The 12,222-nt window shown below is 41.4% G+C and overlaps 1 protein-coding gene across 1 annotated transcript in view; it reads left to right on the forward strand.

Moving 5' to 3' along the window:
• The first annotated feature begins 2,141 nt into the window (after positions 1-2,141).
• KCNIP4 (potassium voltage-gated channel interacting protein 4) overlaps positions 2,142-12,222 on the forward strand; it is a 224,710-nt gene continuing 214,629 nt past the window's right edge. Inside the window, exon 1 of the mRNA XM_042934052.1 lies at positions 2,142-2,253. Within this exon, the coding sequence (XP_042789986.1) occupies positions 2,142-2,253 (112 nt within the window). The remainder of the gene's footprint in view (positions 2,254-12,222) is intronic.

Here is a 12,222-nt window from a genome sequence, read left to right on the forward strand (position 1 = left end):
ATCATTTGCCATTTTATCATTCATGTACTGTTGCTCGTAGTACCAGGTTAATAAATGTTAATAAATAACAAATGAGTGAATGAATGCCTATTGCCTACCACGCACTCAGCCCACCACAGCTTTGACAGGATAACCTCTTTATGCTTCAGTTTCCTTGCCTATAAAATGAAGATGATCATAACACCTACCAAACAGAGTTGTGGGGATGAGTTAATTGTTGATAAATTACATACTCTTGATGAGCACATACTAAATGCTCAGTAAATGTTAGCCATTATTACCACCACACTTAATTCCCACAATTCCCTTTATGTTTAAAAAAATTTTTTTTTATACTTATTTATTTTTGAGAGCTGGAGAGACAGAGTGTGAGTGGGGGAGGGGCAGAGAGCGAGGGAGACACAGAATCCAAAGCAGGATCCAGGCTCTGAGCTGTCAGCACAGAGCCTGACATGGGGCTCCAACTCACGGACCATGAGATCGTGACCTGAGCTGAAGTCAGATGCTAACCAACGCTAACCACCCAGGTGCCCACCCCTCACAATTCCCTTTAAATTTTTTTAAAGTTTATTATTTATTTTGAGAGAGAGAGGGAAAGTGTGAGAAGGGCAGAGAGAGAGAGAGAGAGGGAGAGACAATCCCAAGCAAGCTCTGTGCTATCAGCACAGAGCCTGTCGTGGGGCTTGAACCCACAAACTGTGAGATCATGATCTGAGCCAAATGGAGAGTTGGAAACTTAACCAACTGAGCCAGCCAGGCACCCCTAAATGGAGAACTTTAAATAAGGTATTATAATCTCAGTTTCACAGAAAAGGAACTGTTTTCAGAGAGACTAAGGTTCTTGCAGAAAATCACATAGCCAGAAAGTAGCAGAACCAGGAAATGCCCCCCAGGGTCTAAGATATTTTTCATAAACCCTTATTTTCATAGTGAGTTCCAGGGCCTAAAACCTCTTTTACATACAGGGTCCCAAATGATTCTCTTCACCAGCACTGTGGGCCTGGGCTTCAGCCTAGAGGAAGAAATTGGCAGGTGATTAAACCAATGTGGTCCTGATAGCCCAGAGTCCTAGACCATTCCACAAAGCTGGCTAGGATGTTTGGTGGGTTTTGTGGCAGGACACCCTAACCCACCCTTTCCTGATAAGAGTCATCTAGCTTCTTGTTCTTGATCCAGAACGCTCTGAATCAGACTGTCCACAAGAGAGCATTTTTAAAAAACACCCCTGGGTGATTTTTATGATCAGGGAAGTTTGTGAAACTTGGCTTTGAAAGGAGGATAGTTCAGTCCCCCTCCAGCGGGCAGTTACTGAACATCAGTGTTCCTCCAAGGTTCTGCTCTGCCCCCATCCTCCACCCCTTCATGTTTGTAAATATAAGGACTAAATCAGACTCCCTAAAAATGTTCTCCTGTGTCAGCGGGGACCACATAGCCCCAGTGGGGTGGCAGGTGGGAGGCGGCTTAGATGCTCCCGGGTGACAAAGACACTGAATCATGGTTCTTTTGCTCCTGCACTTTTCTCCCTAGAAAAAGTGCCCACGGGCTTCCATGGGGGGCTTTCTGGAAGGGGCTGTAGGCAGCAGCCGAGAAAGCCGATTTTGTCCCAGCATCCCAAGAGGGGGCTGAGCTGTCTGGCGCAAGCTCCGGGAGGCGAGAGCCGCTGCTTTGGCGAAAAGGGGGCATTCGCCGGCTTCCCAGGCAGCAAACTAGCGCGCAGCCAGACTGCCCAGCCCGCGCCGCGTCGTCAGCGCGTGGAGCGCGGCCGTGCTCTCCGGGGCAAGTTTCCTGGGAGTGTCCCTCCTCTCCACGGACACAGCAAAGTCCCCCGTTCTCCGACAGATGCTCCCCTCGCAGCCCTAAGTGCAAGGACCCGCTGGCGGCCGCGCAGAGCCCGGAGGCCGGCGCGCTGTGGTTGGGGGGACCCCCCTAGGAAATGCCAGCATCAGCATGAGAGGCTGGACTCCAGCCCAGGTCGGTCCTCACCCCGGGGGGCCGCTGCTCCGCCCGGTGCCTCTGCGAGGAGCTGCTCACTTTTCCCCCTCGCGAGTCTTTGTTCCAAGCCAGAGCTTGCTCGGATTCTCTAATTAACTCCCTCCGCTCCAAAGGGGGCCGGAGGCTGGGATGCTCTGCCAGCTTGAAAGATGTTGACTCTCGAGTGGGAGTCGGAAGGACTGCAAACAGTGGGTATTGTTGTGATTATATGTGCATCTCTGAAGCTGCTTCATTTGCTGGGACTGATTGATTTTTCCGAAGGTAAAGTGGTCGCTCCCACTCTGTGCGGTTTGGGCAGGTCTGGTTCCGAACTGGATACAGACGCTGCAGAAGTTGAGGAGGCTTACTTAATACCCAAAGTCAAAGTTTTAAAATATTGCATGCTTGACATGGAGCAGCCTAGCACTGGACAGTTCGTTTCTGTTTACCGAGATATTTGACATTGGGAGGGAGGAGATACCGTACCCGCGGTCTTTCTGTTTGAAAGCTATTGAGTGCAGGGTGATATTGTGGGTTAAATATATTTCCATGGTGCCAAGTTAGGACTCTACTCTGGGGTGGTAATACAGGTTGTTTTTTGGTCATCAAGTTCATGATGGCTACCACGCCTTAATGTCATTAAGAATTCCATTCTCTGGAGGAGTACCCTGATTTGTGAGGGAAATATCTGTGTGTGCCTCATTAGTTAGGAGGTGCGGGGGTGGAGCTGAGTTGTTGATTATGATATAAAATGGGTAAGCGTTTCGGTTAAAATTGAGTTAATGGGTGCTTAGCAAAAATGTGCTTCGAACACTTAATTTGCAAAAGTGTTTCATTTACATTTCCCAGTGAGCCACTTTGCTCGTTTGTCTTTTGAGGGGGAGCTCCTATGCACGGGACATCGTTGTTGCTACCAACAAGTATTTTATCCACCTAATATAAATTTTACTACTCATATCAATTTTATTATTCAAGGATGGGGGTAAAAAATGTTGATTAACTTTGCTTTAACAATTTGAATAGATGTGTATGTGTGTGTGTATGTGTGTGTGAATATATATATATACACACTCTATATATGCACATGTATTTTTTCATGAAATAGTTTTTCTGCTGAAATGACATACTTTGAATCTTTTAAACCTCAGCATTCAAGATCAATTCTACATCTAAGCTCTCCTTTCTTCTCAAGCGAAAGAATGGAGTTCCTAAGACACTTGCTAATATTCCTTCTGGATCAGGATTCGATCTTCTATTGCTGAGTTATTTATGACTATTCACTTCTCACATTGTGTGTAATGTTGGAAGATGATGGAAATATTTAGCCTGCCCATGCTTAGCTAAAATGACATCATCCCAAACTACATCCGGTACACAGGTTGTTTCTGCTAATATGTTATAATGGTCAATGTATTTTATCTTTAGGAAGTCTTTTTTTTTTTTTTTAAAGTTTAAAATGTTTGTTTGTTAGGTTCTAACTGTTTAGATCACTATAAGAACGTAAGAAGTTCCCATTTGATTTTCATATCATCTTGTAAGTATTCTCACTCTGTGGCAAGTTCTGTTTAGGCACACAATAGAATAATGTATTGGGATTAAATAAAACTTCAGAAATTAATTTCTTCCTTTTCTCACATTACACGGTGATTGTATTTAACCCCTGGAAGGAAAACAATGCATAAGCAAACTTCTTCAAGTACTACACTATAATCTTGCATTATTTTGAGATTCAGCCTCAGTGTATTAACGTTGTTATCATAATAAAATGCAGATGAGATCATTGCAATTTCTTTGATGGAAATAATTTCCTTCTGTTAAATTTTATCACTATATTAGTTTTTGTTCTCTGAACTAGGTTGAGCCATAGTCACCCAAATTAAGTGCATAATACTCAACATAGCTTGGTTTCATAGCTAGATGTAGCATTCGCTAAAGGAAAACAGCCATGGGGGTATTGAGGAAGTCAACCTTCACAGAGCTATGGGGTAGCACACAGTTCTTTCATTGCCAATGTTGACAAGGTACACGTTTAAAGTCAGAGTCCCCAGGTTTAAGACCCCTACACATGACTCAGCTTTTATTCTTTAAGTTCATTTTTATGTCACTTAAAGTTGACAGTTTTCAGATGAAACCTTCAATTTGACTTCCAACAATATGAAAAGTAGAATTGTAAACCAGACTCCCTCAACTAGAATCACAGAATTTTGAGCTAGTCCAAATGTCTTTCTTGGGATGGATATCCATATTCATATTCTATTACTACCTATATCCATATATGAATCTATATCTCTTATACACACACCTACATATAGATGATGTACCTACACATTTATAGATATTATTTAAAATGTTGAATAAGCTGGGGCAAACTTGGATTCAATATGTAGGCCTTGATCATGTTAAAATACAAAGATATAGGTTACCATCATGCACGAGGTATAACCAATTTTACTTCACAAATCAATCCTTTTTTGTTATGAAGCTCATATTAGAAAATTCTGCTCTAGTTCAACTCTTTCATTTTATGTAGGAGAACAGCTACAGCCCAGAGAGGTTAACTGATTTATCAGAAGGCAAAACTAACTGAAGGAGAAACAGGACCAAAACTAAGGACTACTGAGCACTTTATGGTTCTTTTCCTACTCTAACACCCTTTTTACTTATTTCTCTTCCCTAATATTGGAAAAGAGAGTTAATGAAAACACATGTGGGAAATGTTCTGAATTCTGGAATCTTGTCCTGAACTGTCTACTAACACGCTGAAGAATATCTGAGAGAAATACATTCACAAGAAATAATATTACACGCTAGCCACACAGTTTCTGCAAGGCATTGAGCCCAATACAAGTGTGGGACCCAAGAATGGCATTTAAGTGAGCTATGCCTGACCACTGACTGTATCATAGAGTGGAGGCAGGATTAGAACAAAAGCAAGCCAACTGGTGTCCTGATCGTCTTTGCCTCTAAGACTTGCCCAACATTTTGACTGTGACACATAGTCAATGGCAATGAATGCATAATCCAGGTAGAATCCAACAGTGAGATCGAATAAGACCATAAGAACTCTGGCCTAAGCCACCTGTCTGTGTTTTCTAAGGCTGTGGCATATCCAAGCAGAAACAGACTTAGGGTGTATGATCTCCAGCCAGGTGGAGGAATAAGAAAAAGGCACAAAATACAGAGAAAGTCACCAAATATCATCCTTTCTACCTGCAAATGATAAGGCGTCCCAAAGGGCTATCCCCGTGTATACTGCTAAACTTTTCACTGACTGCACTAGAAAATACAGCCCAGGATAAGGCCAGGGAACTAACCATTCTTTTTCATGGAGAAATGAAGATGAGACCCGGAGTAGAGCTGTGAGCTTTTAGGCCACGTTGAACTTTTATACTATCCTCATGGCAATGATTCTTCTCTGGTACAACTGTAGAGTATTTTATTTAGTATGACTGTGCATTGATTTACTTAGAAAGCAATTCTGAGTCTGTTTGAATGAGAGAGTCTATATTAGTGTTGGGATAAAGCAATGCTACCTCAGTATCATCATCTCCAATGGCTAGTGAAAATTAGCCATGGGTAGAAAAGAATAAAGGGAAACATTTCTGCTCCCACCTAAATGAGATTCCGATTTTGATAAAATCTTATTTTAAAAATGTAATTCTCTTTCAGTTGAAATTCAACATTTAGAAAACAAAAGCAATTTGTAAAGAGGATTCAAAAGACTAATGGGATTTTAATATGATGATTTGAGGTTTTCCACATAGCCACTCACTACGAAGGAGAACAAGGAGGAACACTCCGAAAGTGAATCTCACTGTGTCGTAGATTAGTCTATAATATATTTCCTTTTGAGTTCTAAACATGTGCAGATTTCTCTGTTAAGCTGAGACAGTAGAGAGGTGTGCAAGATGAGCATTAAAAGAATGTACCCTCAGTGAACTTACAGTCTAGGAAAAGAAACTAATTACCAAACAAGACAGAAGGGGATGAACTGACATAAGCAAGAAATGGCCTGTAGAGGCATAGATGGGGTGGTGCCTCCTGAAAGGGCTCAGAGGAAGGCTTCATGGAAGGTAACAGTTGTACAGGACTTTGCAATGTGAGAAGGGCTTCCCAAATTGGAGGAGGGGAGAACATTCTAGGTTAAGCAAAGATCTGGAGCTGTGCCCCTAAGCACTGACAAGAGGTAGCTTTCATGGATAAGGGCAGTGGCTTTTGCACACATGGGTGTTGAAAGTTGAAATGGGAGATATAGCAGAGGGGGTGACTTGAAGCTCAATGCTAAGAGTGTATGCTTGCTCTTGAACCCGTGAAGAACCACTGATTCAAAGTCTTCCACTTTGGGGAAACAAATGAGTAACGTAGCAGACCACTGTTTTAGGTGGGTCTATCTGGGAGTAGGTGAAGATTTGTAGTAAAATAATGGAAGCAGATGCTAGTAATGCTCTTGGAATAATTCAGGTGAAAGACAATAGGGCAAAAATCTATAGATTCCCTTTCTCAATAAAATACATAATGTGAACTGTCAGTTTCCAGTTTTTCCAGAAATTCGTGTTTAGTAGAACATCCTTGGCCTGCACTTGTTCCGGCACAGCATAATTATATTTTATTTTAGGGCAACGTTTTAGACTTTAAATATCTTTTTTAAGAGAAGAGAAAAGAAGTGTGAAGCACACAGAGGTCATAGTTATAGATTCGGTAGCGCCACTTACCATAGGAACGTAACAGTTCTGATATGTATACTGACATCTTGCAAGGTCTTCAATTATTTTGAACTTTTTATTTTGGAAAAAGGCACAGAGAAAAGTGTAGAGAGTAGTGTAATGCACTGCCCCACACCCCTCAATAATGACCATCACTTTGCCATTTGTGTTCCAGCAGTGACTTGCATTTAAAAAATATTTCTCTATTGTCTACAATATTCCAGGCACTCTGCTAGGCCCAGGATACAAAGATGAATTAAAGATCGTCTCTACCATCACAGAACTCTCATTTGTGTAAGGAGATGGGAAATATAAACAAAGAAAAGGCGATGCATTATGGTAGACAGATCAACATAAGTAAGTCCAAGATATAGAAAAAGAATGGAAAGAAATTAAGTCCAAGTGGAAAGGCTAGAAGTGATCAGAAATGACTCCCTGGAGGAGTTGGCTTTTAGCTAGACTTTTATGGATAAAGAAATTTTATCATAGTCATATGCCAGCAATGGTGTATTCAGGGCTCTGGGTAAGGTAATACCATAGACCAACACAGGGACGTGATACACAATGTGGAATTCCTGGAGCAATAACAACAAAAAATGTCAGAGGGAATTAGCACAGGTTTATTCCTTCTCCTTGATGACGTAATTATCCGTGCTATCTACCACAATGCTTGGTGTATAGAAGACACTCAAAACATCACGGGGTGAGCGCCATTTAACTGTCACAGAAGAATGGTGCCTGTGCACTTCTACGTACGCTACATAATTGAGGGCCTCCAGTGCCTCTTTCAAGTTTCCATGGTAGCCTGGAAACTGTTGATTAGTTGGCTACATTGTTTTATTTTTTTATTTTTTTCTACGAGGGAGATTTCAGATCAAAATCCCACTGCAGAGTAGAGATACCCATGTACCAGAGGCATCTGGAGCAGCTGTTCATTAGAACCCCACGGCCATGGGAAATAATTCCAAATGCGATACCCAGCAGTGAGTTGGAAAAGCCCAGCTTACGTGGGCTTTGATTTGGCAGGGAAAGTAGCCCTTTCAATTTTACAACTGGAAAAAAAAAAACGCATAAATGTACAAGTGAAATTGAACAAATATATATCAAGCACCTACTGTGTGAAGGAGGATAGAGGAAAAAGGGGTATTTTACTGTCCTTAAAAGTTTTCAAATTGAGATTTTTTTTTTCCAATTAGACTCCAAACATGAATAACAAATCCAAGACTAAAAAGGGTCTGGTGAGAGGGAGAAAGGGTTTTGGAAAACTTGAAGAGAAGAGCCTTCCCATCCAGTTGGAAGTTTTCAGGGAAGTCTGCAAGAAGACACAGTGTGGCATTGAATCGAAAGACTGACAGATAGAAACTGGAGGCTGTGAATTGTAATTTAGAAAAGAACAGTTATTTCCTGAAATTGTTGTTTGTAATCAGGTTCCTTCTAAAAGTCCATTAATCCATTTAAGACCCCAAGTGTCTGCTCTGGATCTGGCATCATGCTCAGTACTGATTGGTTTGGGGAATATTATTTTTCAGTTTTGCTTACTTTGGGAACCCATTCCCCACCCCAGCTAGAAACAGAGAACTGGAATCTTAACGAGGAGGAGAGATGAAGGTGAAGAAGTTGTACATTTCAATGGCCTCTAGCCAAGGTCATCAGGAGCACACCTGTGGTTGAACAATTTGGCTTCGTTGCTCTTTGCAGAGATGGGGAAGACATACCATGGAGAGCAGTGAAACATCTCGGTAAGGAGGTATTAGAAAGGACTTGACAGTATTTGAGCTTGTGTCAGGGGATTATGATTTGGAAGTGGGGCTTTGCTCTGGATTGAATTAAGTCAAGAAGCCAGGCTAATTCCATGGTCGAGTATCTCAATAAATCTTATCTATAAGCAGTGAAGACTAGACAGAGGCCAAAGCTGTAACTGGCAAAGAAACAAGCTATAGTAACTAGGATGGGGGTATTTGGTCATTTTTGTGGCTTACACAGAGTTCATATTTATGCCTCTTCTCACATACAATTACAGAGTGGTCTTGTTTTTGTCTTGATTGATCAAAGGTACAGAGTGATCTTGTCTGATGCTGATATTCTGTGAGATTGGACTTGCTTAAATTCACTAAGGGAACACGAAGGCCCAGTTGATAAAGCAGGGCAGCTCCCTCAGAATGGAAGGGGTCCGTTTTCTCCTCACACATGATCAGAAGGAGGGCAGAGTAAGGTGAGAGGCAGGTGTATAGGGTATGTAGCAGACAGATCTAAGTTTAAAGTTTCCCTTCCTGAGCTTGAGTTCCTTTTTCTGTAAAATGAGGCTCATAAATCCAACCTTTCAAGATTGTTCTACGGAATACAAAAATATAAGTGAAACATGTAGCTAGTGCCTTGAATACAAATAGGAGCCAATAAATAAATGCCTTGCTTGTAATTTTGTTGGGATAAGATGTTCAAATTCCTTGAGTTATACCAGTGGTTCTCAAATTTTACTGTGTATCAAAATTACCTGCATGACTTGTTAGACCACAGATTGCTGGACTCTATCCTCAAAGTTTCTGATGCACTAAGTCTAGGTTAGGGTCTGAGAATTCACATTTCTAAGGATTTCTCACTTTAAGCTAACACAGCTGTCAAGGACCAGCGCTTGGAGAAACACCGAGTTAGGCAATAAACCCATAATGTGAGCAATGTGTTCGCGGAGTTCTTTGGCACCTGTTAAACTTTATTCTGGAGCAGTGATGAGACTTTTGTTCTATAGTAAATATTTTAGGCTTTGAGGACATGCTGTCTATTATAACTACTCAACTCCATTACAGTACAGAAGCAGCCGTAGGCAATATACAAATGAATACGCGTGGCTATGCTCTGATAAAACTTTCTTGATAGACATGCAAATCTGAATATCATATAATTATTCTGTCACAAGATATCATTTTTGTAGTTTTATTTTTTAACCTTTTAGATGTAAAACAATGCTTAGCATGCAGAGAATGCAAACAGACAGCAGGATCAATTTGGCCTGTCACTGTAATTTGCCAACCCCTATTCTAGAGCTGGCAGTAAAGGAACCCATTGAGAAGGGATCTGAGGTTGAGGAGTTACTGCTTTTTGGAGACTTGTCTAGATTTTCTGAGCCCTCAGTCTCATTGAATGGAGAGGAGTCTAGTCCCTCTTTGGGGTTTGATGAAATTATCTGCCAAATCAGCAAATAATTTGAATTAGCATGTATGTGTTTGTCCAATAAAATGCGTTCTCTTCCCTGATTCCGCATATTCAGGCCAACGTAGAGGTCATTATATAAAGTAAGGCATCCGCATGATTTTGTCACACAATGAGTCAGCGCTGGGGCTAGACATTTTGGGATGCCCTCTTACTGCTTTTCATTTTAGGTATCGTTGCCTCTAGGACAGGTGGCATTATGCCCTTTCCATTTCTTGAAAATGAAAGATATTCAAATCCTGAGTAAGATCACATTTCTCGAAGTGAGACGGACCTGAAGTCACTACACATCTCTACCTTTCACTGGCCACATGGTCTCAGTCAACGTTTATTTTCCACCTTGACCTCAGTTTTCTCAGATGTAAAATGGGGAGAATAATAGTAACTACGTCATAAGAGTATTGTGAGAAGAAAATTAAATATCTGTTAAAATTCTGCTTAGCCCAGTGCCTGGAGCTGAGAGTTCAACAAATACTGAGTGTTCTAACATTAGTATCATGGCTGTCTTTGTTCTTCACATCCATCATACCTGTTCCTAAACATGGTCATTCATTCGGTCTGTTAAAGAACAAAAACTCAACTGAGTAAATAGGAAGGTCTAAATAGCTTTGTTAAATGATTCATGAATCATCATCTAGCAAGCAGAGGGGGCTCTGAGGAGTTGTATGAAATGCAAGGTTTTTATGGGAAGGAAAGTGGGGCAAAGAGTCAATAGCAGAAGAAAAGAAAGGATTTTTCCAGGCAAAGTCGATTTCCTTAGGGGGAAGACCAAGGAACATTATCACACAGAATAAGTCATCTTCCTTTGAGGGATGGAGGGCACTCCTGTGACAAATTACCTCATTGGTGCTTATCAGAAAATTCCTGACTGACAGGTTAAAACTTACATTTCTGGGAGAGGTTGAAACTGCAGTTAGTTAAGGCATTAAGCCCTGGTTTGATGACTTGGCCTATGTGACACCATCTTGGGCATGTTCTGTTCTTTTAACAAATTATCCATGAAAGAAACGTTTTTAAATGTAATCCTTGTACCAGGCACTGTGCTAGTAATTGGGAACTGAAAGCACAGATTTGGTGAATAGGGGTTTATATACAAATGAACGTGCAAACACATCGGTTTAGTAAATTGCCCTGGTCTCACATCTGTGCAAGGATGTGTGTGTCCCTCCGGGGACATACGGAAGAGACTGACTAGTCAGTCCTATTTAGAAAGGGGTGGAGGTTCAGGAAGGACTCGCAAAGGTGAGCTTTGAGCTAAATCTGGGTGACACTTTTAGCACTCGGTATCACTCATTCTTGAGAACTACTGACAATTGATCAAACCTATTTTCACATTTTCAAGGATAACTCATGTTGATCCCAGTTTCTAAATCCTGACTCACATTTTATTCCCTTTTCTCCCACAATGCCTCATTTACTCAAATACACCCATATTTCTTCATGTAAGCCCTCACTAGAACCTATTCCCTGTCTTCATATCCTAATCTAAATTCAGTCAGTCTTGATACATGTTATACCACATAACACAATAATAATAAACCTTCATGCACTGTTCACCAAATCACGTCATTTGTGTAATTCATTTTCTCTTCAGTTACCTCAGTACAGAGTCAATTTTCCTTGTATTTCCACTGGGTCCAGAGCAGTAGAGAGTATATAATGGAGCCTCAACAAATACTTATCAGTGGGTTTCTCAGCTCCTTTTTTGATGGACTCTTTACGTCAATATACTTTTCCCATCTTAACTGCATTCCCCCCCCCCCATTCTCTTCCAATCTGACTTCGTATTCTCACAACAGAAATCTCTCCAAATATGGGGGGACTGAGATCAGGCTCAAGAGCCTTCTGTATCACCTACAACATAAAATCTCCATGTTCTTTGCATCTGATACAAAGATGGGATCAGACCAGTCCCTTCTCTTCCTCCTTCTGCCATTTCTTGTTCCAGGAGCACTGTACTGAAGTTACTTGAATAGCTTCACGCTGTCTCCAGCTGCCACATTTTTGCATATACTGTTCTTTCTCCCCAAAAGCCCTTCCCTCCTCATATTCCTGGAAACGACTTTTCAACCTTCAACTCTTGGCTCATATTCTTCCTTCTCTAAGAAGCATTTCTTGGCTTCCTCAAGCATCAAAAGACACTCTGACTGTGGGGCTTCTCTGCCTCTGTGCCCATTTTATGCTCCATTGCTATCAAACCTATATTTCTCAAGCGCTCTGTGCTGTTTCCTGCTTCATGCCTTTGCTTGCATGCTGAATGTCCCTCCTTCTAGAATACAAATCCCATCGGTCTTCACCTGATTAGCTCCTTCTCATTGTTTAAGCTCAGCTCTGGAGCCGTCTG

Source organism: Panthera leo, chromosome B1 (genome assembly GCF_018350215.1).
Source record: "Panthera leo isolate Ple1 chromosome B1, P.leo_Ple1_pat1.1, whole genome shotgun sequence".
Lineage (NCBI taxonomy): Eukaryota > Metazoa > Chordata > Mammalia > Carnivora > Felidae > Panthera > Panthera leo.